The sequence below is a fragment of the Drosophila innubila genome (assembly GCF_004354385.1).
Source record: "Drosophila innubila isolate TH190305 chromosome 2L unlocalized genomic scaffold, UK_Dinn_1.0 4_B_2L, whole genome shotgun sequence".
Taxonomy (NCBI): Eukaryota; Metazoa; Arthropoda; class Insecta; order Diptera; family Drosophilidae; genus Drosophila; species Drosophila innubila.
The window spans coordinates 21,011,856-21,039,424 of NW_022995372.1; the positions used below are offsets into that span (position 1 = coordinate 21,011,856).

Consider the following 27,569-nt stretch of genomic DNA (forward strand, 5'->3'; position numbering starts at 1 on the left):
CTCAGCCAGTTGTTTAATTATATATTACTATATTGCTTAAATATTTTCGATAGAATAAGTGATTTGATTAAATATAAGGTTATTTGAACTGTGCAATCATTTTGTTTAAATTTGTGTAATCGTTTTAATAAAATACTCATATAATTTACAATTACATTATAGCATTAGAATTACATTAATAAGAAATTTTAAGTTACTGTAACATCTAAATAGTTATAATTATGGAAATTAAACTGTTTCATTAGCAGCTATATGATTGATGGCGGTCTCAATCTAATAATAAAAATAACTATTTTGAGCCAAAAATGAAATGCATAATTTAAAATCTTCACTGTTGACGGGAAAATTTTTAAATCATGGCTAGCGTGCCATTTTTGTTAAAAAGATAAAAAAAATTGTTGTAATTTTTTTAGTGTAAAGCTAGAATTTTTTTAATTTTTGCAGATTTTTTTTTAAAAGCAAAATTGGAAATTTAGAAATTAATCACAATCTGAAAATGGGCTTAAACCAAGCCTGTCAACCCGTTTTTGGTTGCGATATGACTATTAAAATAAGTTGGCAGCCAGTGCTACGATATTTGTAAATCAGCTGTGCCGACTCTGTCTTGGTATGAATACTAAAGAAAGTTGGCTAGTTTTTTTAAAGCTATTTTGCATCGAAATTTCAGCTATTTTTCGGATGCTTTCCAGCCAGAAACAGCTAAAAGGTTGGCTACACTGGACAAAGCTTATATACGATCATAAAGTGAAAAATTGCGAACCGATATAATTGATCAGTGCGCATGCGTGGAGTCGGCAATGAAAATTACAGGTTTGTTTTTTATTGTTGTTAACAAGTTGCATACTTAACTGTGTATATATACGTATCATGCATATACAAAAATGTAAGCTCTTTTTAGAGAGTTGACGTATATACATATTGTAAGTGTGTACGCCATTTTTATAAGTATTGGATTGAATTACCTTACAAAAAAGGCGACTTACTCTTCAAGTTAAATGGATGTAAGTATTATGCGAACAACGATGTCTGCAATTTGTGATATCAATAAGTTCCGGAAGTAATACACAGTACAAAACATTTCTTTCCCCCGACGAAATTCAAGTTGACAAATTACAAGTGCATGCATACATATTAGTAGGTGTGTATATGTGCGGACATTTAAAGGCTTACATATGTATGTATGTATGTCCGTATATTAATTATGGGTTTCAAGTGTGTATACTTCTTGTACTACTTGTAAAATATGTGCATACATACATAAAATTGCATGCATGTATGCACATAAGTTGTTATAAATGTATATGTGTCGGCTTGCAGTGTGTGACAAGCGATTTCTAAAAGTGCATGAAACAGATGACTTAAGAAGCAAACTGGAAATGCGGATGATGAAATACCATCCACAACTGTATGTATGTATGTACGAATATGTACTTATTGTATGCGGATGCGTAGGCTGTTGCTTGATATACAGTTAGACAAGCAATTGTTTTGACAAATTAAAAAACTAAAACAAATATGGGCAAATTTTTTTTTTGTCAAAACAATTAAGAAACTGACTGCAATTTTAACTTGAGTTCTCATAATTAAAAAAGTTTTAATTATTTTCAATATACTATACTTATTTATTTTCAGAAATATATTTACCCAAAAACCAGCTGATATAAAACATTAAATCCAAATGAGTTTTTAATTTGTGATGATTTGAGCTGCAAATCAAAAAACAAACTAACTCGATTCTTGTACAATAGTCAACGAGTGGCAACCGTATAATGGTTTATCCTGAAGAACCTTTTTGGGCATTGCCAATGGTATCCGGATTATATGAAGATAGAGATTATAGGGGTAAGTCGATTTTAATTAAAAAATTCCACTTCATTTCTATGATTTAATTGTAATTTTTCAGTTAATGTCGTCGAAGCACTGCAGGAGTTCTGGCAAATGAAACAGACACGAGGTGTCGAGCTCAAGAATGGAGCTCTGGTAATTTACGAATCTATTCCATCAAACAGCCAGCCTTATGTATGTTTCGTTACATTGCCCGGAGGCAGCTGCTTTGGAAGCTTCCAAGTAATTACTTAATTCTGCTTAACAAGTAATAGTCTTAGATATTAATATTTTGTGTAAAATTTGTACTTAGAATTGTCCGACTAAGGCGGAAGCCAGAAGAAGCTCAGCTAAAATTGCTCTGATGAACTCTGTTTTCAATGAGCATCCGTCTCGTCGAATAAGCGATGAGTTTATTGAAAAGGCCGTTCAGGATGCCCGCGCTTCCTTTAAGGGAACACCCCAAAGCAATGAATTACCAGAATCTGGAATCGGTGCATTCAGGTAATTTCGTTCATCATATTCAGAACTATAATTACAAACATATCTTCTCATAGATTCATGCTGGAAGCAAATAAGGGACGAACAATGTTGGAATTTCAAGAATTGATGACCGTTTTTCAGCTCCTACATTGGAATGGATCATTGAAGGCAATGCGCGAGCGTCAGTGCTCCAGGCAGGAGGTGGTGGCCCATTATTCTAACCGAAGTCTGGATGATGAGATGCGTGCCCAAATGGCATTGGACTGGATAGCGCGTGAGCAGGAGAATCCGGGAGTACTTAGAAGAGAGTTGGTTTTGGCCGAACGCGAGCTGGAGACGGCACGCATGGCTGGCCGAGAATTACGTTTCCCCAAGGAGAAAAAGGACATATTAATGATAGCACACAATCAATTGGGTGGCAGCAACTTGGGTGCCACATCCATTGAAAACTGAACACTTGAACTGTGGATATATAACCATCACAGCCTGTTCTAAGTCTTGACATAATTATCAAGTAATCATCAAAAACTAACCGACGACCTTAAGCGTTCAGATATAACCGGCATTACACTAACAAATCTTACAGTTTATTTTATTGGCATACCATATGATCTCGAGTTCTGTTAAATCCGTTAAAGCTCATTTTAAAAAAAAAATCAGGAAAATCACCAACGATGTGTCAAAGAAAGAATAATCAACAGTTGCTGAATACCCGACAAAGTTAACATAATATAAAAGACAAGAGATAAAATATGAAAACCGACAAACTGGAAAACAGAAAAAAATTCGTTTAAACACTGACAAGTGCAAAATACTTTCGGAATGAAAATTGTGATTATAAATACTGCATTTACGGAATTATTTTGAGACTAAACTTTAATAGAATAGTAAAATTTTTATACTCCTAACTCAAATCTGCGTATCGAATGTGTCTATACGCATGTGTATTTATGTCAATCATTGTCTCCGCGCCAAGCGCACCTCATCGAAGGCAAATGCGATTTAGATAAATTTTTTTAAATAACTTCATCAATCTTAATAAATTGTATTAATTTGGCAAGCAACTTTTTATTTATCGATATTGTTTGAAATCTTTGAATTATCTTAATTGTGTGCAAGAATTAATAATATTAGACAAATATCAAATACATTATGGCAAATAAATTTAACTAATCTATTCGAAAACGTATTTCCCATTTATTAACAAAGTTTAGATTTTATAAAGTAATGAATCAAATTTTATTGAGAATTTTTCGTAGTTGTAAGCACATTATTCATGAGTGCTATATATAGTTTTCGATAATCCCTTAATATGGGTGACCTTATGTACTTTAAGAGAAATCTTGCGGGTGTATTTGTTTTTATAATGTGGACACTTGTGAAGGAATTCCCCAGTAAACTGTGGAAGGTAATACCCCAAAGATTCTTTGCGGGCAAGTCTTTGGATAATGAGAATGATCGGTTTACATTTATTATAAATACTAAGTACTTAGAAAACATGCCTATTTAGAGCATAGGTACGTGAGTAAGTGGCAAGTGATTTTGGTATTTTGGTACATGTTGACGGACTCTAGTAAATTAGACACTCGAGTGTGTTTAAGCAGTCTCTTATGGTGCAAAAAGGTTTTTGAACATATGCAATGGTATAAACTATCGAGCTTATGAACCCTCTTGTGACGCGGTTGATTCTTATACTGACGTTTTCCATGGCCTCGTGTACGCATAGTGAGACTTTCCTGACGATTGAATTCATTAACGCAAATCTCACATGGATATTTATTATTGATTAAAGTTCTCAGGGAATCAGCATTGTCTCCATTTTTAAGAAGTAGATTCGACTTTGAATCCTGAACATGGTTGTCCTTGCTTGTATGAATCCGACTGTGGTCTTTTAGAGCTCTATTGCCAGCAAAGGTCTTTGGGCATTCGGGAAAGTTTAAGGGTCCTTCTTTGGTATGAGCGCGAAGGTGAATCTTAAGGTAATAGGACATATTAAACGTCCTTGGACAATAGAGACACTTGTGAGGGAGTCCGCCAGTATGTGTAGGCATGTGCTTTTTAAGATTTTCAATTTTCTTGCACTTCTTTGGACAGTGGGGACATCGATACCAATAATCCAATTTTTTTAAAGGTACCTGGCCAACATCATTGCTGTTTTCTGGATAAAATTCAGTTAAGCAAGCCTCTTCCTTGATTATAATATCTTCAAATAGGAACTCATTAGCATAGGTCTGCTCGTCTAATTCAGACACAATGAACTCCTCCTCATGTTCAATGTTCCTCTCTTTCTTAATACTCCCTCTGATTAGACTTTCTCCGCCACAATACTGTCCTGAGCAAATCATCGTTCTCCTCGACTTCTGTAGACTTCCAACTCTGTGCAGGATTGTCTTCCTTTTCCAACTTGATTACGTCTTCGTTTTCATTCGGAAGAATGAGTTCTTCGCTTTGTTTTTTATCAGTTATCAGGCGATTATTTTGCTCACATTTACGTTTGAATTTAAACGTATCTTGTACGGTAGAAACGCAAGATAGGCATATCCTCCATGGGACTGATTTATTGCTTGTAGTCTCAATTCCGAGGCACTCGATTAGCATCTTGGACAGGCTAGGTTCCCCCTCCTGCTGTTGTCTTTTAGCGAATATATTTATCAAGGTAATGGAGCTATTGCTGCAAACACAGCAAACCTCTTCCATGTCATTCAAGGATTGGAAGTTTGGTTTACATCCTTGCCTCCATCTGAAGGCACATTTAGCAGAGAGAAGACAAGACTCACAAATATGCTTGGGAAATGGATCATTTTGTTTTATTTGACAGTCGGTGCACTCGTTTAACATCTCCGCCGGGCTGGGCAGTTCCTTCTGCTCCGACTCTTGCTTGTCGAATATGTCCACAAGGTAGCTGGATCTTTTCGAGCACACTCGACAAATTCTTTCCATGTTTGCAAATTGTCAAAATGCAAAACAATTTTGGTTTATGTTAAATTATGCTATTCTTTAGTGATGTGGATAATATCGATGCAACGATGTCTTCAAACGCGATATTTTCCTATTTGGTGTCGATGTATCGTTTTTCTTACTGCGATAAATAAATACTATTGTTTTGAATTTATATGAATTAGTAAAGATAATGTTTACACATTTCTGATTCTCCATTTAGACCACAAAAGCTCCACGCCCAACGTTAGCAAGGAGAGAAAGCTACCACCTGAAAAAGATTTAATTTAGTATTATAAAAACAAAATAATATATTTATCGCTAACTTAGCAATATGAAAAATGCCGAAGTAACGCCCGAAATAGTTACTGGGTAAACGGTATACATGGACTGACAGGTTGGCTTCTTCATTTGTCGCTGTCGTAGAATTCTTTCGATTAAACCAGCCTCTCGAGCGTTACACATTCTTAATAAAAGAATTAATAAATTTTAGTTCGATTGCATACAGATTACTATATTCAGAGCTGGGAATACTGATAAAAATTTCTTTTGATAATGTTAGTTGAATATTTTAGTCAACAGTAATTTACAATAAAATATTAAATATTTTGGAGAATAAAATTACAAGTATATATTTGCTGGAGTTGAGATAAATATCGCAATTGAAAATATACTGGTAGTGAAATTCCTAGTAAAAATTTAATGGTGAGAATCGTAAGTAAAATTATACTGGCTGGGAAAAACACCAATACCAGTAAAAATTTACTGAAAGCTTTTTTCAATAACTTAAAGCTCTAGTGGAAAATTTCAACTAAATATAAACAATTGAATCAAAAAGTAGTTGGAATATAATCGAAGCAAATTTAATTTTGACTACAATACTCAACTGACTATCCCATTTTTTTTTTGCTGGTATAACTTTAATATATAAAACTAATTTAGTTTTTAAGTTAAGAAATGCTGATATAAAAATGTAATCAGTATTCCCAGCTCTGATTTTACTTACGCAGTTCGGAACAATTCGGTATATTGACTATTTTTGTGCACAATCCAATTCATAATCTCCGTTTCCATTAAGCCGGATACCTCGCGGAGATCACAAATTTCGTTCGCATCAAATAGTTCAGCTATGATGGGATAGGCATCAACTACTTCGCAGTGAAATGCAAATCCGCCACTCTTAAGGTACGGAATCGCTTCCTCTATATGACCATAAACACCCATTTCATTGGGTCCCCTTGATGATGATAATTTCCTCTTTATAAGTTGTCTCACAACTGGACTGCTGCTTTCCTTACATAATAAAAATAATTATAAGCTATATTATAAAAAAAATAATGATTATTATCTATTTAATCAATAATACTTATTAATTTGAGTAATTTTACAAAAAAAAACGGTCCACCTTTGACACTTTTTTGAAAACTTTAAACTGTCACAACTTTGTCAAATCTTAGCCGATGTCCTTTTGGAATGCCTATTTTATCCCTATTTGACCTCTAATTTGAATCTGCATCAAAATTGGAAAATTCAATTTTTTTTCCATCACTGCCTACAGTTACCAGTCTCAAAGAAAAATTTTAACATTGTTGACTAGAGAAATTTAAAAATCATGATAAAAATGCAAAGATTTCTTTGAAAGTATCATTAGGGTCATATTCTATTTATTGTTTGTGTTTTCCTTTAAACGTTAGGTATTTTACTTACTCGAAATAAGACTTTATAGTAACCGATATCTTCAAAGGAAATTTTCAGTGGACTGGCTGATATTTCATCGACTGTAGCTGGTCCTTGATCTGAGGAACTAAGTAAACCTCCAACCACTGATGAGGTGTAATAGTTGTACATTACCACTGAGAATAGAAATATGGTAACAACAACGGACCGGGATGGCAAATCCGTTGGAATTGGATCCATTCCCTGCTGACAGACAGCTCCGAAGGTGTGAAGTGTTCTTTCAGCCCAATTACAAGAACTTCTGGTTGTCAATGTATCTTTAGAAGATCTTGTCTTGACACGGCCATTCCATCTTTTATTTATGTACTCAAGTAGAAACCAAATAAAGTTGACTAAAATTAAGGTAAGCATGGTGAAGAACCAAACCTGTCCACTAAAAGGTGCTAGAAAATTTCCACTTTTACCGTGAGTATCGAGATCGGGCGTAAATCGAAATAGAAACGCCGTATCGAATTTCCAACTCTGATGAACTGTATCAAATTCAGCAAATCGATTGATTCGATTGAATGCACCTGTGGCTGCAATATCCGCCTCATTTCTCATTATTATTCCCAGTAATCCCAGTCGAAATGTTGTATTTCCCAATCTGCCGGCCCAACCTCTCGAATTTCGGAAATTAACGGTAAAGTTAAAGCGATCCTTGAGCAGGCTTAACAACTCGTAATGATATTTACTAAATGCAGCAACTCCCGAATCCTTTGTTGACCTTGATAAAATGTCTTCAATCTGTTCGTTTGACAATATATCCTCTTGATCAATCTGCATTAGATAATAAGTATTGAAATATTGCGTTTTTTAAATATTCCATCCACTTACAACACTGGCCCCTCGTAGAACCAGCCCATTGAATTGACTACGAAACTTGATGCTTTGCAGCTCAAAAATATTTTGAATTATTTCGAGTTCTTTGCTGCTATTAAATAATATTGCTATTAAATGCAATTTCAATGATGATTTCAATTGACGACCCTTAGAATGAACATCCCATAGACAGTATCCTTCCCGAGTTTTATTAACATAGGTCAATTGGGCATTTGGTCCCACGTAATCTAAATCAAGTGGAAGCAAATCATCAATATTTTTATCAACACCCCAAAGCATCCATTGATATGTCTTGTTGAAATATCTATTTGATGAAGCTTCCTTGAGCAGGCTGGATGAGCCATCGCAACTAGTGTCCACGATTACCGAAGTCCTTGCGTAATTCTTCCTTGTTAATACGTAGGCCAGGGAATACGAACTGTTCATATGGATCGGGTAGACAAATTGATTGCTTTCCATTAAGGCGATAGAGTTTAACAGAAGATCTGATCATTTAAAAACACATGAGAATTAGCAAGAATACTTACAAGAGTTATATTATATTATATGTTTTATATTCAATTAAAATTACTTGACCAGCTGTACAAATGTACCTTTCTCAGAGCATGCAAATATAATAGTGTCCTTCGTTTGAACCAAACGAGTTGTGAATTCCGTTAAAATACATGTTTCCATAAAGGAACGTACTCCACGTAACACACCAACTAGAATTAACACTAGTATTACTGACACTTTCACTGAACTAAACATTTTAATGAACTATTATGTCGCTTTGAGAAGCAAGTTCCTTTTATAGGGGAAGACTTGTGAAATGATTGACAGTTTCAAATGCCGCCAGCACTTAGAAAATCAAATTACGGAATTAATGCACCACCTTACGGAGCAAATTAACTTTTCAATCAAAATAATGATCAATTGATGTCGCTTGTTTAAAAGCCTTGATTATAAAACACACACAAACTCACTCATAGGAATAATTTGTAATGACTTTAATATATTTCTTTAAATAAACGAACTATTCAAATGTAGTTATAATTTGATCTAAGATTAAACCACCTGTAATTGCACTTGTTTTTGCATTATGGAATCAATTGGATTTTCATATCGAATCAACTTATTGAGCAAAAATGTACCATCCTGATGGTAATCAGCGTCAACAACAAACACTTCCACAACTTTAGACATTAAGTATTGCTCGTTCTTAAGTGTGTCGACAATTAATAAAGGCGATACCTTTATAAGACCCAATTTAGATGGACAAATGGTAAGTGGAAACTCAGTCATTTCGCCTGGCTGCAATACATCCAAAATAAAATCCGCAGAACCTGTATAAGGACAATCGGGATACACTTTAGTGTCCAGAGAAACATGCAACTTCATCGAATGCTCTGCTGTATTAGTTACTCTGCATTGGAATGTGAATATTGATCCGATTTTGACAATATTTTCAGCGTCGATTACTTCCAAGCGAATGTCTTTGTATTCAAATGGCTGCAAGATAATCAAATATTATTAAATAAAAATTATAATAGGTTAAGTATTGTTTACCAATCGCTGCAATTGACTTGTTTGCAATCTGCCTTTTTCGCCAAAATTCGATCTCCAGACAATATCTAACTTTCCAACATTGTTTGATTCACGCAGTGTCTTGATGTCTTTGGCGATTTCTGGCTTAGGCTGTAATTAAAATAAATCTGTAATACTTTCGCGAAAAATCTCACACACTCACACAGACCTTTATGCAATAGAGAAATTGACAGCTATTATTTGGCTGCAGCATATTTTTAGAGGTAAAAACTGATTCTCCATTGGGAAGAGTATTTAACGAGGTGATGGTGTATTGTTCGGAGCTATCCAATTCCACTTTTTCTAGACAAAAGGGTCCGGTGGTCACGTTTTGGATTTGCGCCTCCAGATAAATTTCATCCATTTCAGCATTATAAAACTTGGTCTTCACATCGAGTGGCTTTAGAACTTGGAACTTGAAGAACTTCCTTAACGATTGAGCAAACCCAGCTGGACTTGTGTAATTGACTTCACAAACGAGTCTAAAAGTAGATAAGGAGTAAATGAAAATGAGTAAGCATGCTATAGATTAAGATCCCAGCTGTAAGATACCAATTACTCTACTTAAATTAATAGATATGTGTTGTATCATAAGCTATGAAGTCCAATTAATAATTACTGCATTCCTTTGGGCACTCGCACCCCTTGAAACCTCGATAAGATTTATTGGGATGACTAATAATATAAAAATTTTCACCATCAAATAGATCTTAAAAAGTCTTAAACAGATTTAAGTTACGTACATATGAGTGCCAATCTCTTTGACTTCATATCGAATGACATCATCCAAAGTCTCATCCGCCGTTAATACCACAGATGATTTCTTGTTTTCGTGCATCAAAAGATTTATACGTGACGTGTTCGACTGTAGATCCACTTTGACCGTAACACCCTCAACTGGATGAGTTGTACAATTGTGTACACAGATGTAGCTGGAGAACGTTTCCCCCAGGTAGATATTTCCAAATGATTGGGGTAGAAGCATTGTTTGGCCAGCTCCCACGGCTTCAGCACTTGTCCTAGCAATGCCATCATTTTCCACCGAGCGTGTAAAACTTTGTGGCAAATCTTTCGGCTCGCAAGTAACAATTGGCCCAACTCCTACCAGCGTAGGTCGGGTCAATCGCATAACTGTAATTGTATTTAAGTTGTGAATAAACAAAGTTTGTATCGTTGAATAAACTGCAGGAACAAATACCTTTTAAAGCCAATAAATGGGGTTCTGTGTCGACAGCGTTCATTTCTACAAAATATTGAAGCAAATCCACAAATTGTAAACAATATAATTTTACAGCAATCGATTGTAATATCGATTGGCTGTTACTAGAGATGCACCGAATAAATGTACATCATATATCGTTAATATCGCACATCTCATGTGGGCTTTTAATTTTCGATTTAAAAATTTTACATTTTAAAAATAATTAAAATTGTAACCATTTATTATATATTATTTCGACAGAACATTGTTGCTTTAAACCAGATATGAGAGGTATTCCGCATGAATTTATATATTGTAGCTCAAGATCCATAAATGCAATGTCTTAAAACCTAAATACTACCTATTATGGGGAATTGTTTTAGCCGATCTAGCTCTCCAATGAAACCATATCACGGCTTATAAAGAAGGCAGACACCAGGGCTGCAGTTTGGGCGATCTCAGAGCAGCCTTTGGATAATCTTTCTTCGACTTGTGCCAGCTTCACGATCAGTTTATTCATCACCGACATGGGCAACTCAACTAAAGAAAAATGAGAGAGATTTTATTAAAAGTTAAATAAATTCTATATTATGCTTACGTCTCATGATAAATAGGTGCAATTCTGTAACAATATCCTCCAATGCCAGGCCCCGCCTACTCTTACCTTCCTCAATTGCTGGAAAGTAGTAACAATTAAATGTTATATGTGATAATCAAATTATTAAGTATAATTTTCTACTTACTGTCAAACGCAGACTCAAATGTGGCGGCAGAAAGCAATGTTTGTAGCATATGCTCAATTTCGCTCCTTAAAGGATATCCCACACACATGTACACATTGTCCTCATTGACTATGTCGAAAGCCATTGAAGTGCTCTGTAAGACATTCAGCACCTTTCGCATATCGCCTTTGGATAGAGTCACTAGCGCGTTCTTGCCATCTTCCGTAACATTTACGCTAATAAAAATGTTGATAAGTATATTTACTCGTTTAAACTGAACTGAACTCAACACTTACTTCTCTTCTTGAACAATCTTATTGAGACGCGGCAGCATCTGTTCCGTTGACAGGGGAGCAAAACGGAAGCGCGTGCATCGAGATTGAAGTGCTGGTATGATTTTGCTGAGATAGTTGCAAATGATGCAGAAGCGCACGTTTTCCGTATACTTCTCAATGATGCGGCGTAGGGCATTCTGTGCGTCGTTGGTCATGGCATCCGCCTCATCCAAGATGATCAGCTTGAAAGTTCCACAGAATATTGTGCGTGTGGAAGCAAAGTTAAGTATTTGACCGCGAACAATGCCAATTCCTCGATCATCAGACGCATTCAGTTCCAACACCATTGATTTGAAATGTGCGGCTGAGTAAAGTTGACGGGCACAGGCAAGAATGGTGCTTGTTTTACCTGTTCCAGGTGGTCCATAAAAGAGCAAGTGTGGCAGCTGCTTCTGATTAATGAAACGATTGACTGCAATGGCAAAGTGTTAGGTGCTTTTTTTAATCTGTTGTTTGTTTGTTGCAGAGTGAGCTTACTGGTAGAAATTATTTCCTCGTGCGATATTAAATCATCCAAGCAGCTGGGCCGGTATTTTTCCACCCATGGCATGCGCACAACCGTACCGTTGTTTTCAGACATGTTAATCTAATATAATTTTACAGATTATTTGATATTGTAGCAATAATAATACTCTCTCTACGCGTTCGCGCCGTTTTCTGACCAATACACTATCGATACTATCGAGTTGTAAGATTTAGCATTGTTCGACAAAAATTTTTTTGAAATTAGCATCGATACTCTAAAAATATCGATCAAAATATTATCGCTTAAGAATATATATCGATATATCTATGTTTTGTCAATGAAATAGTAAGCGCATAAATTTTTATTTCAAAAGTAAGTAGTTGATAAATATATCAATGAAAGTGCTTATATTTATAGTCTATTTGTAGTGTTCGGATGGATTTCTCGTCACCCAGTATATGCCGCACTCACAATTGGAGCTGGGACCGTTGCCGCCTCTGAGGTGATTTGGTTCCTGATTAAATATGTGCGCAACAAGATTAAATATGAAAAGTCTCAAATCCACGAGGTTCTTATATTCAACGAGTTGGGCTACACTTGTTTCGCTGCTCATAGATTGTACATCAAAGATTGTAATAATACTCATTGCGCTCAGCGAAATATCGATCGCATCGTCCAACTGATAAATCAGGCCAAATACAGCATTGACCTCGCCATTTTCTCATTGAGCTTTCCAGAAATGTTGAATGCCCTTAGACAAGCCCTTCTTCGTCACGTCAAAGTTCGCATTATTATCCATCCTAAAACATATTCACTAAGTCCGGATGTTGCAATCCTGTCGCAGAAAGGAGCCCGTATTCGCATCGCGTGCTCCACAAGGAAGATGATGCATCATAAATTTTGTGTGATCGATGGAAGGAAGCGCATCGATAACTTGATGCAGTTGCAGGTTATTTTATTTGAGCCGTACATCACATGGCCGGTGGCGATCAACGGTTCGGCCAACTGGACATCGAGCAGTATGGGCGGCAACTATGAGAACATCATCATCAGCACAAATAAGATAATTGTGACAAAGCTTGAAACGGAATTCGAGCGTATGTGGAAAATCTTTCAGTCTAGATAAAAAACAATCTTTAAATTAGAATAAAATATTAAGTTATTGTTAAACTGATAACAACATGATTAATCCCATAATCATAATCTCATGATGAAACCCATAACAAACGTGAATCTCTTTCTGTTGTGAATATTAATAATAACATGAAATGTAATATAAGTCGGATATATTTTATTTATGCCAATTAATTTTTATTAAGATATACATTTCTTTTGGTCGAGAAAACCGATCTTATCATTATCAGAATATATAATTTACATAAAGTTCTGAACTATGCCTATTCAATGAATATCCTCAAGTGTTTCTTGACCTTTTACTATATTTTACTGCTTCCAACAGCGATATAATTACAATATACAGTATATTTTAGTGTTGCTCATTAATAACAACGACTTAGTAATCTAAAGACCATTCATTCTCAGCAATAAATGAATCGACAACTTCCTTCATTGAAAAATTTGGTATTAACTGATCCTGGGTGAGTTTAACTCGTGTCACAGGATCAAAGTGGCCAACACGCTGCAAATGCTCCTCAATATCCTTGCGCTCATATGTGATTCCCGATGGTGTAATCACAGGATCAGTTAATATTTCAAAACTAATTTTTCCACAAAGAAAATCTGGCACATCACGTTTCTGTAAATAATAAAGTTATAATTAGAGTAATGGAAAGTTAAAACATGGCTTTTACTATATTTAATAGTAACTACCATTACATACCCTTCGACGTTCATCAACTTTAGCAAATATGTTATTCAGCTCTTTGATGTTGTCATCCTATTTAAAAATAAATATGAAAAATCAATGTAGGAAATAAAATCAGTGAATCAATAACCTTTTCACATAAATATTTTGTATATCTTTAAATATATATTTCTAAAATAGCTTACACTTTCTTGCTCAATCTCCTGCTGTTTATCCTTAAGATTTTCTTCATTCAAATTTTCATTTAACTTCAAGCTGGCTAAACGATTTTCCATATCATCTTTGATTAAACTAAAAATAAATAAAATTAGTAAATGAATATTTGTGCTGCTAGGAATCGTGAATTGAATTCTACCGGTTCAAATAGCTTTGCAACTCGATTTCTTGATGTATGCGCTTTTCTTCCATAACATTCCATCGCTTTTTGCGTGCCAATCGCAGCTGCAAAGTAATGTCATCTCCGAAGTTCTGCTTTTGTTCCTTTGACAAATCATAGGCTTTAAGAACAATACAATTATTTGCTAGATGATTGCTAACAATATTTGCATAGATTTTTACCACGCTGTAGATGCTTTATAGCTTCATCATAGCTGTCAATCTCCATCAGACCTTGCCCCAAGAAAAAGTGGCCCTTTAGCAGGTTCCCATCAATATCCAATGCTCGTCGACAATCCTGACAGCAGAGCTCCCAACGCTTTAGTTTTAGATTACATAGGGCTCGATTTGTAAAATAAGTTGCATTAGTTGGATTCTTAATCTGTAAAAGTTCAGTATTACTAGTATAGTTTTACATCTAATGCATCAAATTAAAACTGAACTTACTATGGCCTTGGAGTAACAAATAATAGCGTCGTCATATTTGCGAGCTGCAAATAAAATATTGCCCTGCTCTTTCAATTGCAGGTCAGATAAATTTGTGGTTGAATAAATATGTTTGCTCGTCATGCTGGGAATACGCGTAGTTTTGCTTTGTTAATCGTATTATCTGCCTGAGAAAACTGTTAATGTAGTTATAGGAATTGTCAAAAACAGCTGACACGATATTCCTGAGTAGTAGAAGCACTACGAACTTTTCGTATCATTTAAACCGAATTCCGATGCACTAAAAATAAAAGAGCTTTGTTTTTTTTTCCCTTCAACATAAAATACATACAACAGTGCTGCCAACTTTTTGAGGAAAAAACTGTTTATGCCTGGCTCTTTTTTTTTGCATCGGCCGAGTCCGAGACGGCACAGCTGATCGATAGTTTTACATTGCAAATGTAATTAGTATCGATAAGTTTGTATGTGCTGCCTATTATTTGTGTTAATTGAACTAAATGCTTTAAAAATAATATGTTTTTTTTAATTATTGCTCAAATTGTAGTTGAGATGTAAAAGAGAGCAGAAATCTAAGTGTGCGCTACAAATAAAATCTGCGTTAATGCTTAAATGCTGTACAGCACGGTTGGCACATTTGCCAAAACTGGCTCTTTTTTCCCAGTTGGCGCAACGGCACTTTTTTATTAGAATTTGCTCTTTTTTGGTTTTTTTCAAATTAGAGTTTCTTGAATACTATTAAGAATGTAATTTAGATCTATATTTTTTCGCTCCCAGCAATATAAATGTATTGTACCATAGTACTGAAATTCTCAATGTTAATGTTAATTAATTAAAAATGTATTGTACCAATGTACTGAAGTTCTCAATGTTAATGTTAATTTTAAAAATGTGCTTTTTGATATTAGCTTCATTTGAATATTTTATTTGTTAAAGAAATTTTTTATAAACATGTGTTAAAAAAATTCCGTTTTGCAATTAATTAGGTTATTCTATAAGAATTGGGTAGTTTTCATAAAAATTGGCTTTTTAAATGAAATTGGCTATTTTGTAGTGAAATTGGCTCTTTTTAAACATTTTTTTGGCGCTTTTTTATTTTATTAAGTGGCAACCGTGCTGTACAGTGAGAATGCTTTAGTTGTATATTTAATCGATACATTATATTTTGTTTTTCAGTTCATCTCTAGGCTATTTCATTTGCAGTTGTGTTTTTCAGCGTTATTACTCAGAATATTGAAATAAAGATTAACGAAATTTGAAAAACAAATATTAAATGGCTTCCACATCAAGGTAAATATGTAGCAATATTCCCATTACTCGCATGTTTCATTAAATGCATTGTCATTCTTAAGACTTGAAAACAACAAGGTGTGCTGCTATGCACATCCCGAGGCTGCATTAATTGAAGATTATCGCGCTGGGGATATGATATGCTCGGATTGTGGCCTGGTTGTTGGAGACCGCGTCATTGATGTGGGCTCCGAGTGGCGTACATTTAGCAACGAGAAAAGTGGTGTCGATCCAAGTCGTGTTGGTGGCCCGGAGAATCCACTCCTCAGTGGCGGTGATTTGTCGACAATAATTGGTCCTGGCACCGGCTCGGCATCCTTTGATGCTTTCGGCGCACCAAAGTATCAAAACAGACGCACAATGAGCAGTTCAGATCGTTCCCTGATATCTGCATTCAAAGAAATTTCATCAATGGCCGACCGAATTAACTTACCAAAAACTATTGTTGATCGTGCAAATAATTTATTCAAGCAGGTGAGGCTAAATCGTTGGCGTGGTGAAATCACTATAATTGTTAAGGTGACGCTGTTCTTTTTAGTTGTTAACATTTTAGCAACTTTTCTCTATAACAACATATTATGTTAACATTAACTGGTGACAAAGTCTACAGTAGAGCGAGATTGTAATTAATTTTTACTCGGCTATCGCAGGATGTAGAACTTAGAGAAACCAACATTAACTAGACTGTTAATGCTGACCAAGAGTATATATACTCTTTTTGATGTATTTCGCAAGTCCTTTTGCCCTTTACGTACATTTCGCTTTTGATAAACAATTGTGATTTAAGTGCAGGGTCTAAAAATGCGTCACTTTTAAAATGATTAAATATAAATAGATTATTAACCTTTTTGTTGTTGTTTTCCCCATAGGTACATGATGGAAAGAATCTTAAAGGTCGTTCAAATGATGCCAAGGCATCGGCTTGTCTGTATATTGCCTGTCGCCAGGAAGGCGTTCCACGCACATTCAAGGAAATCTGTGCAGTTAGTAAGATAAGCAAGAAGGAAATTGGTAGATGCTTTAAACTGACACTCAAAGCACTCGAGACAAGTGTTGATTTGATTACCACTGCCGATTTTATGTGTCGTTTCTGTGCCAATTTGGGTAAGACAATTAACATTCATACCATTAGCATATTTACTCTATTGTATGATTTATCTATTTAGATCTTCCCAATATGGTGCAGCGGGCTGCTACGCACATAGCGAAAAAAGCTGTGGAAATGGATATTGTACCTGGTCGATCGCCAATCTCTGTGGCAGCGGCAGCCATTTACATGGCATCCCAAGCGTCGGAGCATAAACGCAGTCAGAAGGAAATTGGTGATATTGCCGGAGTTGCCGATGTAACAATTCGTCAATCATATAAGTTAATGTATCCGCATGCAGCGAAGCTATTCCCAGATGACTTCAAGTTTACTACGCCAATTGAACAGCTTCCCCAAATGTGAAATATTTCACAAATAAATTAACGATGCTCAATTATCATTTATATACATATATGTTCAGAAACATTGATTGCAACATTAGCAACATGAAAATACTTTTGTAGGGCAAGTCTAGTTTATAACATGAATTACTATATTACTATTATATTCGCAAGACAAATACGATTTTATTCATATTAAAATGCATAAATGCAAATGAATTCGCAACATTTTAAACGGTCATCATTTTTGACAAAGTAATTATTTATTTAGGCAAAGGCATATATATATAGTATATAGTTTATTTAAAAGCACTCGCTTGAAAGCTTTCATCAATAACACATAATTGCAATATATAAATAAGATTAACTCGATATACAACAGTAGAAGCCACATAAATTAATCAATGCCCAAGGAGCACTTCTCATTATCGGTATGACCGACACACTCGAGTGCTGGCCGATGCTCAGAGTCCCACATGCCAGGTCCACAACGTTTGCACAAGCCACTTAGAGTGCATGGAATCTTTGGTAGCTGTCGATATTGATACAGCAATCCCCGTGCCTTCCTCAAAATCAGTTGACCATCCATATACATGGCCAGAGAGCTAAAATGTAGGAGCATCTCGTCGGCACGCAGGTTCTGAGCAATGACATCATCAGCATAGACAGCTATAATAGCCAGGCAAAGGAACAGATGAAAGTAGTCGGTGAGATAGTTTGACCAGCAAGCCTCCCACATTCGTATGACCACGGCCTCAGTAAATTCTCGTTTAAAGCATAGCAAAAGCCATCGATGGCAAAACAGTAGCTCCATGGCCTCGTTGTGTCGTTGCAAGTGCTCATAGAAACGCGGCAGCATGAGTCTTATCAACTCACGAAGGTAGCTCAGATTATGGTCGACATCGTTGTCCGTCGGGGTACAAACGAAGAACGCTCGTTGCATTAGGCCCACAAAACACCAGAAGGTTTCCGATTCGTTTTGCACCTCGCACAACACGGGTGCCAAGAGATCGCTCATACCCTGTAAAGGATTCAATATCGACATTTATAAGAGACTTACAAAATATTGAAGAGGAAACTCACCTGTGAGTAGGATAAGCTCGTGTTGTAGATGGCAAAGTTGAGGAGAATGTTTTTCATCATCTCGGTGTTGGGATTGTCATCACCACAAAAGAAGGGATTTGTACGATCGGTGCGAACCACGTCCTTTTCAACAACACACTGCACGGTTCTCCAAAATTGTGCCTGCTGCTCCGGCGACATGGAATACAAACGCTTGCGTGTGATTTCATCGTATTCTTGTCGCTTGATATCCATGAGCACAGCTCGATCCTCAAAGGTGGATGAGAACGAATAACATTTCAAGATAAAGGGCCAAACGGTTTTACGCAGACTCTTCTCCAGGCCGCCAAAGAAGACGCACTTGCGCAGCAGCAAATCATCATCGATTTGTCCCTTCTCATTGAGCAACGTGCCGTAGAAGAAGTTCGTGGTGATTCGCTTCACATTGCCCTCATCGGGATGCATCTCGGACTGCTTGACTTCGGGGCGACAGACCATGAAGTGTCGATACGGCAAATTCATCTTCTCCTGTCCAGGTGCCAAGGTAATGTTGTGTAGAAAACAATGCCACTGATGGAGCACCTGGGCCAAGTGATCCAAGCCACCATAATGAAAGTGGAGTATCTTGTATTGTGACTCCCGTGAGGCAATCACCAGTTGACCCGAAGTGCATTTATCATCATTGAAGAAGAGGCGCAATGAGCGCATTTGACTGAGATCAACGGAGAAACGACGACCCCGGATGACGGCTTTGCGGCGTACAGTTGGAGTTGCGTTGGCACTTTCTGGGAATACCAGGTTATGCTTGAAGGCCAGCAGTTCCGGGGTCATCCAATTGGGGTTGTTATCATCGGACACTGAGCCATCCGAGTTCAGTTGATGTGCCGGCTGATCAGATCTTCCAACTCCTGCCCTTTGGCTGCCATCGCTGTCCGGTGAGGAAATTATGCAATTGTATGACTGCGAGATGTTGCTATTCTCGATCTGGGGATTCGAAATGGTAATGTTCACAGACGTGATGGGATTCTTCTTGAGCAGGGCAGTCAAGTCGCCAATCGATGCAGTCTGTCCACCCAACAAAGGCTGCAACTCATTCTTCAATTCCTGCATATCCACAGTGTTTTCATCCTCAGCCCGTGTTCCCAACTCCTGCTCCTGTTCTGTGTCATCGATCATCTTTGGCGCCGGCACCGCAACTTGAGACGTGGGTGAGAAATGTCCATTTGAAGGTAACATGTCCTGGCTGCGATTGTAAACAGCCTCATTCTCATTTTCATTGCACTTGCAGAGTGATGAGTTTGGTATCCAGGTTAACAGCAGAGTTGGTCTCTTCGCGCTATTGTACTGATCGATAAAGGTTTTCGTGGTGCATGTCAAGTAGCCGGGATAGTGCAAAATGTCCGACTCCTGTCGAGCCACGGTCGGAGGATGTATGCACACATTGTTCTTGCAAAAAAGTATTTCGTTGTCTTCGTAAGCGATATCGATTTTTTCATCGTTCCTCTCTTCACCGAGAATAAAGTTGGATGCCTTTTTGATAATATTTCCAATTGGCATTTTTGATTTATGTCTCTCTTATACTGAGCGTTTATCTTAATTGCAGCCTTTTGACTCGATATATATTTATTCAAATATGTGCAAAAAAAATGGGTATGACTTTTGTGAGGGTATCGCGCCTTGTTATTATTATTTTAAATTTCGACCGGATAGCATTCCTACACAAAATATTTGTACCTGTGAATGGCCGTCCTGAGTTATGGCTCATCAGATTTGCATTTTTATCCAGCTTAGGCTATAAATTTATTTACTATAACTATTTGTTAGCTGCCCAAAGTGGACTAAGGAGTGAGTAATCCTGCTTACGGTAGTCACTGTTGCCATCTTAGCTATTTTATAGCTATTTTAATGCTATAAAAATTTCAAAATTGCTATTAGCTTGAAATCTGGCAATTTTTAATATATATTCAGCAAAGTTTTGCTTTAAATATTTTAAGTAAATCTGCCACAATAACAAATTTAGATGGTTTCTAGACAGAAACAGCTATTGTTCCCCCTAAAAACTTGCCAGCACTGGTTTCGAAGACTGCCACCAGGTGCAAGGGCTGCCACCCTACAAAATTTTCCGCTCTGGTAACTTGTTCTAATTTAATCAAATTGAAAATTTGGTTGCACCCAAGAAAATTCTACTTAATACTGATTCAGTATTTTTTATTAACCATCTGATATACCAGAACAGTCTGGTATATTTTAGGTATAAATTTTAATGACATTACTCCTCATTAGCATTTTGCATATTTGCATATTTAAATATTTTTAGTTTTTCTTAGCAATGATTAATTGCCGATATGCCGTTGCTAAGAAAGTTGGCTAGTAGTTTAGCTATTTTGCATCGCAAATTCATCTATTTTTCGGAAGCTTTCCAGCCAGAAAGAATCTTTTTTAGAATAAAATTTGTAACTTCTCCTTTCGAGGATTGGCGAACTCCCAACTTCCATAGAATTGATCACCTTTATTTTATCTAATTTCGAAATCTAACGGTTTTGTCGTAATTGATCTCATTGCTTTTTAAAACAATAATTTGTTGTTCAAATTTGTGAATTTAAATCGAGCGAAGTTTTCATTTATCTTACTGCTTGTGGAATCGACGCGATTTATAAGAAATAAGTTAACTTAAAAAAATCTAATAGCTAAAATAAATTTTCAATTTGTTTCACCAATAAATAATATAAATTGTACAAAAATCGAATAACCACGATATCGATAGTCCTACGCTTGATAAGTGCTACCCCAATTTGTATTGTTTAATTAAGAGTCAAATTAGGCATTGTTGTCGTGGGGTCACACTGATCGTAATTTTGGATGTATTAAGTTTATTTGTGATTCATTCATTCGGTTAAACAAATTTAAAATAAGTTGCGGACAACGATAAAAGCATACGCTTATCTGCGTTTGTTGACCAATATCATTCGCACAGACTCACACACAGATTGTGCCCCAAGTATTTGTTATACACATAGAGCTTTCAACTCTCTCTCAGTGAAAGAATGGCAGCCGAGATAAAACCAGCACAGCGCAGCAACAATGACCGCTTTTTGTCGACTAAAAAGCCGGAATTGCTCAGTAAACTTGAAGGCAGCGGGGACGATGTAAATGCAGCTATTTTAATACCTGGTGAAAATGGTGTAATTAGCGTTTCAGATGATAAGTAAGTGTAAACACTAAACAAATGCAAACAACAGTAAGTTCATTTTAATTAAATTACTTTTACATATAGAACTGTGCGTGTGTGGCTTAAACGCGATTCCGGACAATACTGGCCCAGTATTTGTCAGTATATGCCCTCTGGCTGTACGGCAATTGAATATGTTCAGGAGTTGCGACAATTGTACGTTGGACAAGACAATGGCACCGTTACCCAATACACTCTCTCGGAGGACTGCAATCGCTTATCGTTCATCCGCGATTATTTATCGCATCAGGGTCGAGTCGTGGCCGTTGTATTTTCGAAAACCCATAACTGGATACTCTCTGCTGGCAAAGATAAACAGTTTGCGTACCACTGTACGGAATCGGGAACTCGAGTGGGCGGATACAATTTTGAGACACCATGCACTGCTCTTCAGTAAGTTTGTAACTCTAATCTTGACTTTGATGGGGATATGTTATATTATTATATCTTAAAATGAGATATCATAGGATATGACTATATCGGTTGTTGATGTTGATCGGAGATACTTATATAATTCTTTTGACAAAGACAAAAAAAAGTCAAAAAAACTACTTGTACATCATTTTATTTATAAAAAATATCTTTATGATAGAAAGAGCATTTTTTCGTGCAACGCCCTAAAATATGAATCAACTCTTATCAAAACCGCGATTAAATCGTTTAAAAAAGTGAATATTATTCATATTTTAAAAGTGACTTATCATGAGTAATCTTTGCTCTTTGAAGGTTTGATGCTTTGGCCAAATACGCTTTTATTGGAGATCATGCCGGTCAAATAACGATGCTACGTTGCGACACATCGGGCGTGCAGCTAATCACAACATTCAAAGGGCATACTGGTAAACTTGTTTATCACTTTATATATTTATTTAAATAATAGCAAAGGTCTGTTTTAGCTGGCATTAGGTGCTTGCGATGGGTTGAAGGTCCACAGTTATTGTTCAGCGGTGCGTGCGATCAATCCGTAATTGTGTGGGATGTTGGTGGCAAACGAGGCACTATCTACGAGTTGCAAGGACACAAGTAAGCATCAAATGAAATCATAAGACAACTGTTAACCTTGTTAATAAATCTCATATTTTGTATTTTTAGTAACAAAGTCTCGGCGTTGGCATATGCAAACCACACACAACAATTGATTACTTGTGGCGAAGATTCTGTGGTTGTTTTCTGGGAAATGAACGCTATGCGGAAGGAGGTGCCTGGCTGGGTGGAGTCCAATAACTGTCAGCTCTGCTCTAGACCATTTTTCTGGAACTTCCGATCGATGATGGATCAAAAGCAATTGGGTAAATCGTATTGCTAACTAAATTTAACAAATACTTGATGATATTTCTTGTTGCAGGCATTCGACAACATCATTGCCGTCACTGTGGCAAAGCTGTTTGCGACAATTGTTCCACCAATCGCATCAATATACCAATAATGGGATTTGAATATGATGTCCGCTGCTGCGATCCTTGCTACAAACAGCTACAGACTGTGGAGCGTCCTTCTTTGGCATCCTTCCATGATGCCAAACATTGCATTGTGCATATGGATTTGGACGAAGAGAGAAAACGTCTTTTGACTGTTGGACAGGATCGACTTATCAAAGTGTGGGATTTGTCCACTATTTGGGTGTAATATTAATATTACCATGTTTACGCAAACTTGGCGTTTCAATTTCTAAAAAAAAAAAAAAATAACGAACTATTTTGTTGTATTGTATGAAACGAATTATTAAAACCAAATACGAGTAAATATGTAAGTATTGAAGAAAAGCGACGGCATGACAGCGCCGAGTTGGAGCACTTCTACAATATAAGCAATGTTTAACATAAAACGTATATATAATTATTTAATATATACACATAAAGTATGTATGCATATGCATAAGTTACATTTTCATCAGATTGCTATTGATGTAAAACTAAAATCCATGGATATCAATAAAATCAAATATTGTCTGTATTATTCAACATGTTTCACTAATTCATTAGTGTGAACTTCACAATCATATGTAAATTCAATTTAAAAGGACTTGGAAAAAATACTTGACTGTAATGAATACAGAATGACGATTATTTTCGGAAATTTTTTATTTACTAAAAAGATAAACGCAGAATCGTAGTTATTTAATAGCCACCTCGACCTGGCGGTGGTGCGCCACGCATCATTGGTGGTGGTCCTCTCATTGGTGGCGGTGCGCCTCGTCCCATACCGCCTGGCATCGACGGCATACCGCCGGGAATAAGACCTGGTGGAGGTGCGCCCATCATTGGAGCTCTGGGAACACCGCGTCCCATTGGCGCCATATGCTGTTGGGCAGGACCTCCCACACCTCTAACTGGACCTTGTAAGCCAGCGGGCACTGACGATATGTTCATGGGTACACCACGACCAGCGACTCGACCAAGACCTGGACCTGGAGCAGCGCCTGGTATGGGTACACGGGGAAGACCTTCTTCTGGTGGCGGTGGTCCCTCGACGGTTAGTGAAACAATGTTTTCCCCTCGCAAAAGCACAAATCCTAGTACTCGCTTCTCCTCCCGTTCGGGTACCTTGGAGTTCTTCGAGCGAATTTTACGGAACTCTTCACAGTCTCCCAATATAAGGTTCATATGCTTATCAAATGCCTTGAAAGTTCCGATGAACGTCCGCGAATCCTGCAGTACTATTCGGACCCGGTAATTCAGGTGCTGAATCATTTTATTATTCTTGCCAATAGTCTACAAAGTAAAGAAAAAACATGGTTAAAAAGTAATAAATCAGGTGTGTTCCTGAAATGTAAAACAAACGAAAAACAACAAAATCGTATGGGTTTTTGTTTGGTTTTTAGTTGCTTTGTAGTTCTGAAACACCGCTGAATATGTATTTTTGTATGTATATAAACATTAACAACAAACAAGCATGGCCGGCATAAATGTGTTATATGAAGACGCATAAAAATAATCATAAATGTGCTTATAAATGCGTATGTTATTTATGCAATTTTTAAAACTTACCATTTTGGCAGAGCTTTATTATTATTTATTCCGAAAGTAATAATATTCCAAACACGGAAAACGTTTGCAGATTATGTGAAAATAAAATGGCCAATCAAAATTCTGCGTCCCCAATCAAAGAGCTGAACTAGGGATGGGATTCAACACGGCGATATCGATACTATATCGATGTTGAGTGGCGATATTTTACTCTGCGGTGCTGCCGATATTTACTTTGATATTCTATTTTCGATATGATAAGCGATACAATATCGGATATCAATATCGTCATTTTCGTGGATACCACTATCCATCCCTAGCTGAATCAAAAGGTTCCGAGAAATTCGCTAAAATAAATTACAGACAAACCGAACTAGTTCTTGAAAATAGATCATATAGTTCGCTTTAAGGTCCCGCTTTATTATCACTGTTAACACTATGTTAAAAATGCCAATGTCGTGAAATAATCTTAAAACAATGTTTTAAGTTGCACTTTACTTTACTTGCGTAGCGTTTTTTTTTTAAGTTGCTTTAAATTTGATACCATAATTAGGTAATCGATTACTTCAGCTGCCCTGGCTGGCAAGAGCTAAAAACTTGTGTTCACAATTTGGACGCTCATATATGTATGTGGCCACGTCACTTTGGCTCTCTTTGTTTCTCTCTTTTGTGCCGACATTCTACGTACATATAGGCGGCACAACACCAAAAAGTTTTAACTCGTTGGCAAAACAAGTGAAAATTAAACAAATACAGTAGACTGTAAGGTACGGTATTTAAAATATTCAAACAAGTAGACGTGTGGCAAAATAATAACCAATTTCTTTTTCGTTTCGTCCAATTCAAGGTGTCAGCGCAATAATCAAGCAACAACAAGAGCAAGAACATTTACACTTAAAAAAAAAAACGCTGACAAATCATTCAGAATGAATATTTTTCGGTTCGCTGGAGATTTATCGCATGTATTTGCCATAATAATACTATTACTTAAAATATGGAAGACAAGATCATGCGCTGGCATATCTGGCAAGTCTCAGATATTATTCGCTATCGTTTATTTGACACGCTATCTCGACCTGTTCACCACATACGTCAGCCTCTACAACTCGGTGATGAAGGTGCTCTTCTTGGCCACATCGGGCGCCACGGTTTACTTGATGTATGTGAAATTTAAGGCGACCTACGATCACAATCATGATTCTTTCCGTATTGAATTCTTGCTGATTCCATGCGCTCTACTCTCATTGGTGGTTAATCATGAGTTTACGTTGATGGAAGTGCTCTGGACATTCTCCATCTATTTGGAATCCGTGGCCATTCTGCCGCAGCTGTTCTTGGTGAGCAAGACGGGAGAGGCTGAATCTATAACAAGCCATTATCTTTTTGCTCTTGGCTCGTATCGTGCTCTGTATCTGCTGAACTGGGTATATCGTTACATGGTGGAGTCACATTATGATCTGATTGCGATCTTTGCGGGAATCGTTCAAACCATATTGTATTGCGATTTCTTCTATCTTTATATTACCAAAGTGCTCAAAGGCAAAAAGCTACAGCTGCCAGCATAAATAGCAGCAATTAATTCCATACGTGTGTGTGTGCGTGTGTTGGTGCCGTCGCTTCAGATGCAGCGGAGGGAGGCAGAGGAGTTTGGAGAGGACAGCAATATTGAAGATGCGGACCGCTTGGCTAAGCGTTAATAGTAGTTCTTATTCACATAAAAAGATCACAAAAAAAAAAAATAAAACGAAAATATATATATATTAAATGATATTGTATATCGAAAGGGAACATTTTTGTGTTGCATTAGTTTAAAGAAAATAAGAAATTTAACTGTGGCCCTATAAAATATGCAAATACCAACTCATGCAAATTATTAAAGTATACAAATAATGTACAAATTCTATTTATTCATTATGATTTCCATCTGCCTGCCTACATAATACATAACAGCTTATCAGCGTATATCTGATCGTCTGTACATAAGAATTTAGCTACTCACGTACATATATATGTAATTATATGGTAATTTGATTATCTTACCTCGTTTATTCCTACAACCAAATCAAAATGTGCACTAATTATAATTTACTTTACAAATTAATAAGACCAGCAATTTTATGAGAGTTTCGAGTCGAATTCGATAATGTGCTGAAGTCTTTTATAACCCTTTAGATATAGAATATAAATGAGCATATATGTATTCACATTATCATAACACTATCGTTTACACTATTATAGTTATAGTAAATTCATAAAACATACTATTTGCCTGTCGGGAATGAGCAAACTTTATCTTGCAATTTGAATTATCTTAAATAATTTGACCGCTACAATGCATTAAAAATTGATTTTAAGCCAATAATATTCTTCCGATATTTGTAAACATAATTTGCTTAACAAAAAATAATATTTATACATGTAATCGTTTTAAATGTCTTAGACGTGTTCTAAACTTGACTACCAAATTGTGGACTAAAACAAAATTTTTGAAAAATTTTAATATTTGGCAAAATAAAAAAAACTTTAAAAAGGTATTCTATTTGTCAGCATTATGGGTTTTTTTTTTTTGTAATAAATTGTGACACATCAGTAATTATAAATTTGTTGTGGTTTCCCAAGCAAATCTAATTTAGTCAAAATCATTAAGTTCTTTTAAATATAATTTTTTCCAGACGAAAATATCGCTCTTTATTCTACGGTTTTACAAGCTACCCAGTGCTGGCAACTTTTTAAAGGAAAAGATAGCTTTTCTACTGGAAATCATTTAAGTTCACTTTCACTTCTGCGTAGCTTTAAAAAATTATTGATAGCAAAACATAGCTGAATATATAAACCAAATAGACAGATTTTCTGCTAA

General features: G+C 36.3%; 12 protein-coding genes across 12 annotated transcripts; 5 read left to right on the top strand and 7 right to left on the bottom strand.

Moving 5' to 3' along the window:
• Positions 1-719: 719 nt before the first annotated feature.
• LOC117781206 (protein limb expression 1 homolog) lies at positions 720-3,484 on the top strand. The gene is made up of 5 exons (XM_034617958.1): positions 720-810; positions 1,633-1,842; positions 1,904-2,067; positions 2,138-2,328; positions 2,382-3,484. The coding sequence occupies exons 2-5, from the start codon at positions 1,770-1,772 to the stop codon at positions 2,758-2,760; spliced, it is 807 nt and encodes a 268-aa protein (XP_034473849.1). The 5' UTR covers positions 720-810; positions 1,633-1,769; the 3' UTR covers positions 2,761-3,484.
• A 281-nt stretch (positions 3,485-3,765) lies between these two features.
• Positions 3,766-5,315, bottom strand: LOC117781207. The gene is made up of 2 exons (XM_034617959.1): positions 5,164-5,315; positions 3,766-4,776 (listed from the first exon to the last, which is right to left on the bottom strand). The coding sequence occupies exons 1-2, from the start codon at positions 5,245-5,247 to the stop codon at positions 4,597-4,599; spliced, it is 264 nt and encodes an 87-aa protein (XP_034473850.1). The 5' UTR covers positions 5,248-5,315; the 3' UTR covers positions 3,766-4,596.
• Positions 5,316-5,441: 126 nt separating this feature from the next.
• LOC117779997 (ionotropic receptor 75a) lies at positions 5,442-8,268 on the bottom strand. Its single transcript, XM_034616359.1, has 5 exons — positions 7,798-8,268; positions 6,952-7,740; positions 6,251-6,537; positions 5,571-5,710; positions 5,442-5,515 (listed from the first exon to the last, which is right to left on the bottom strand). Exons 1-5 carry the CDS (start codon positions 8,260-8,262, stop codon positions 5,442-5,444), a joined length of 1,755 nt encoding a protein of 584 aa, XP_034472250.1. The 5' UTR covers positions 8,263-8,268.
• A 509-nt stretch (positions 8,269-8,777) lies between these two features.
• On the bottom strand, positions 8,778-10,690 carry LOC117781798 (probable trafficking protein particle complex subunit 13 homolog). Its single transcript, XM_034618661.1, has 5 exons — positions 10,568-10,690; positions 10,113-10,500; positions 9,539-9,851; positions 9,352-9,480; positions 8,778-9,294 (listed from the first exon to the last, which is right to left on the bottom strand). Exons 1-5 carry the CDS (start codon positions 10,608-10,610, stop codon positions 8,851-8,853), a joined length of 1,317 nt encoding a protein of 438 aa, XP_034474552.1. The 5' UTR covers positions 10,611-10,690; the 3' UTR covers positions 8,778-8,850.
• A 91-nt stretch (positions 10,691-10,781) lies between these two features.
• On the bottom strand, positions 10,782-12,305 carry LOC117781799 (replication factor C subunit 5). Its single transcript, XM_034618662.1, has 5 exons — positions 12,105-12,305; positions 11,589-12,039; positions 11,314-11,528; positions 11,169-11,246; positions 10,782-11,110 (listed from the first exon to the last, which is right to left on the bottom strand). The coding sequence occupies exons 1-5, from the start codon at positions 12,205-12,207 to the stop codon at positions 10,959-10,961; spliced, it is 999 nt and encodes a 332-aa protein (XP_034474553.1). The 5' UTR covers positions 12,208-12,305; the 3' UTR covers positions 10,782-10,958.
• Positions 12,306-12,449: 144 nt separating this feature from the next.
• LOC117781674 (mitochondrial cardiolipin hydrolase-like) lies at positions 12,450-13,502 on the top strand. Its single transcript, XM_034618475.1, has 2 exons — positions 12,450-12,465; positions 12,522-13,502. Coding segments are annotated over exons 1-2 (699 nt in total). The 5' UTR covers positions 12,450-12,464; the 3' UTR covers positions 13,220-13,502.
• Positions 13,383-15,079, bottom strand: LOC117781673 (E3 ubiquitin-protein ligase CHIP). Its single transcript, XM_034618474.1, has 6 exons — positions 14,741-15,079; positions 14,477-14,675; positions 14,274-14,415; positions 14,104-14,209; positions 13,934-13,990; positions 13,383-13,849 (listed from the first exon to the last, which is right to left on the bottom strand). Exons 1-6 carry the CDS (start codon positions 14,861-14,863, stop codon positions 13,607-13,609), a joined length of 870 nt encoding a protein of 289 aa, XP_034474365.1. The 5' UTR covers positions 14,864-15,079; the 3' UTR covers positions 13,383-13,606.
• An 821-nt stretch (positions 15,080-15,900) lies between these two features.
• LOC117781018 (transcription initiation factor IIB) lies at positions 15,901-17,683 on the top strand. Its single transcript, XM_034617725.1, has 4 exons — positions 15,901-16,027; positions 16,090-16,501; positions 16,897-17,131; positions 17,194-17,683. The coding sequence occupies exons 1-4, from the start codon at positions 16,011-16,013 to the stop codon at positions 17,475-17,477; spliced, it is 948 nt and encodes a 315-aa protein (XP_034473616.1). The 5' UTR covers positions 15,901-16,010; the 3' UTR covers positions 17,478-17,683.
• Positions 17,684-17,699: 16 nt separating this feature from the next.
• On the bottom strand, positions 17,700-20,348 carry LOC117781017 (TBC1 domain family member 16). Its single transcript, XM_034617724.1, has 2 exons — positions 18,539-20,348; positions 17,700-18,476 (listed from the first exon to the last, which is right to left on the bottom strand). The coding sequence occupies exons 1-2, from the start codon at positions 20,072-20,074 to the stop codon at positions 17,853-17,855; spliced, it is 2,160 nt and encodes a 719-aa protein (XP_034473615.1). The 5' UTR covers positions 20,075-20,348; the 3' UTR covers positions 17,700-17,852.
• Positions 20,349-21,340: 992 nt separating this feature from the next.
• Positions 21,341-23,702, top strand: LOC117780743 (WD repeat and FYVE domain-containing protein 2). Its single transcript, XM_034617384.1, has 6 exons — positions 21,341-21,722; positions 21,792-22,139; positions 22,473-22,585; positions 22,643-22,769; positions 22,839-23,035; positions 23,092-23,702. The coding sequence occupies exons 1-6, from the start codon at positions 21,562-21,564 to the stop codon at positions 23,370-23,372; spliced, it is 1,227 nt and encodes a 408-aa protein (XP_034473275.1). The 5' UTR covers positions 21,341-21,561; the 3' UTR covers positions 23,373-23,702.
• Positions 23,703-23,809: 107 nt separating this feature from the next.
• Positions 23,810-24,878, bottom strand: LOC117780744 (small nuclear ribonucleoprotein-associated protein B). Its single transcript, XM_034617385.1, has 2 exons — positions 24,734-24,878; positions 23,810-24,457 (listed from the first exon to the last, which is right to left on the bottom strand). Exons 1-2 carry the CDS (start codon positions 24,734-24,736, stop codon positions 23,864-23,866), a joined length of 597 nt encoding a protein of 198 aa, XP_034473276.1. The 5' UTR covers positions 24,737-24,878; the 3' UTR covers positions 23,810-23,863.
• Positions 24,879-25,317: 439 nt separating this feature from the next.
• On the top strand, positions 25,318-26,615 carry LOC117781012 (ER lumen protein-retaining receptor). Its single transcript, XM_034617719.1, has 2 exons — positions 25,318-25,479; positions 25,560-26,615. The coding sequence occupies exon 2, from the start codon at positions 25,639-25,641 to the stop codon at positions 26,275-26,277; it is 639 nt and encodes a 212-aa protein (XP_034473610.1). The 5' UTR covers positions 25,318-25,479; positions 25,560-25,638; the 3' UTR covers positions 26,278-26,615.
• The last annotated feature ends 954 nt before the right edge of the window (positions 26,616-27,569 follow it).

Coding starts and splice junctions, on each gene's coding strand:
- LOC117781206 (XM_034617958.1), top strand. CDS start 1,770: ATGGTTTATCCTGAAGAACCTTTTTGGGCATTGCCAATGGTATCCGGA. Junction 2,068..2,137: donor GCTGCTTTGGAAGCTTCCAA/GTAATTACTTAA, acceptor ATTTGTACTTAG/AATTGTCCGACTAAGGCGGA. Junction 2,329..2,381: donor TCTGGAATCGGTGCATTCAG/GTAATTTCGTTC, acceptor ATCTTCTCATAG/ATTCATGCTGGAAGCAAATA.
- LOC117781207 (XM_034617959.1), bottom strand. CDS start 5,247: ATGGAAAGAATTTGTCGAGTGTGCTCGAAAAGATCCAGCTACCTTGTG. Junction 4,777..5,163: donor AAGAGTCGGAGCAGAAGGAA/CTGCCCAGCCCG, acceptor CAAAATAATCGC/CTGATAACTGATAAAAAACA.
- LOC117779997 (XM_034616359.1), bottom strand. CDS start 8,262: ATGGAAAGCAATCAATTTGTCTACCCGATCCATATGAACAGTTCGTAT. Junction 7,741..7,797: donor TTCTACGAGGGGCCAGTGTT/GTAAGTGGATGG, acceptor TATCTAATGCAG/ATTGATCAAGAGGATATATT. Junction 5,516..5,570: donor GGCATTTTTCATATTGCTAA/GTTAGCGATAAA, acceptor AATCTTTTTCAG/GTGGTAGCTTTCTCTCCTTG.
- LOC117781798 (XM_034618661.1), bottom strand. CDS start 10,610: ATGAACGCTGTCGACACAGAACCCCATTTATTGGCTTTAAAAG. Junction 9,852..10,112: donor AAAGAGATTGGCACTCATAT/GTACGTAACTTA, acceptor ATCTACTTTTAG/ACTCGTTTGTGAAGTCAATT. Junction 9,295..9,351: donor CAAGTCAATTGCAGCGATTG/GTAAACAATACT, acceptor ATTATCTTGCAG/CCATTTGAATACAAAGACAT.
- LOC117781799 (XM_034618662.1), bottom strand. CDS start 12,207: ATGTCTGAAAACAACGGTACGGTTGTGCGCATGCCATGGGTGGAAAAA. Junction 11,529..11,588: donor AAGATTGTTCAAGAAGAGAA/GTAAGTGTTGAG, acceptor CATTTTTATTAG/CGTAAATGTTACGGAAGATG. Junction 11,111..11,168: donor GCACCTATTTATCATGAGAC/GTAAGCATAATA, acceptor ATTTTTCTTTAG/TTGAGTTGCCCATGTCGGTG.
- LOC117781673 (XM_034618474.1), bottom strand. CDS start 14,863: ATGACGAGCAAACATATTTATTCAACCACAAATTTATCTGACCTGCAA. Junction 14,676..14,740: donor TTTGTTACTCCAAGGCCATA/GTAAGTTCAGTT, acceptor GAACTTTTACAG/ATTAAGAATCCAACTAATGC. Junction 13,850..13,933: donor AAGTTGATGAACGTCGAAGG/GTATGTAATGGT, acceptor TATTATTTACAG/AAACGTGATGTGCCAGATTT.
- LOC117781018 (XM_034617725.1), top strand. Junction 16,502..16,896: donor CAAATAATTTATTCAAGCAG/GTGAGGCTAAAT, acceptor TTTTCCCCATAG/GTACATGATGGAAAGAATCT. Junction 17,132..17,193: donor TCGTTTCTGTGCCAATTTGG/GTAAGACAATTA, acceptor TTATCTATTTAG/ATCTTCCCAATATGGTGCAG.
- LOC117781017 (XM_034617724.1), bottom strand. CDS start 20,074: ATGCCAATTGGAAATATTATCAAAAAGGCATCCAACTTTATTCTCGGT. Junction 18,477..18,538: donor CGAGCTTATCCTACTCACAG/GTGAGTTTCCTC, acceptor AATCCTTTACAG/GGTATGAGCGATCTCTTGGC.
- LOC117780743 (XM_034617384.1), top strand. CDS start 21,562: ATGGCAGCCGAGATAAAACCAGCACAGCGCAGCAACAATGACCGCTTT. Junction 22,140..22,472: donor ACACCATGCACTGCTCTTCA/GTAAGTTTGTAA, acceptor TGCTCTTTGAAG/GTTTGATGCTTTGGCCAAAT. Junction 23,036..23,091: donor GATGGATCAAAAGCAATTGG/GTAAATCGTATT, acceptor TTCTTGTTGCAG/GCATTCGACAACATCATTGC.
- LOC117781012 (XM_034617719.1), top strand. CDS start 25,639: ATGAATATTTTTCGGTTCGCTGGAGATTTATCGCATGTATTTGCCATA.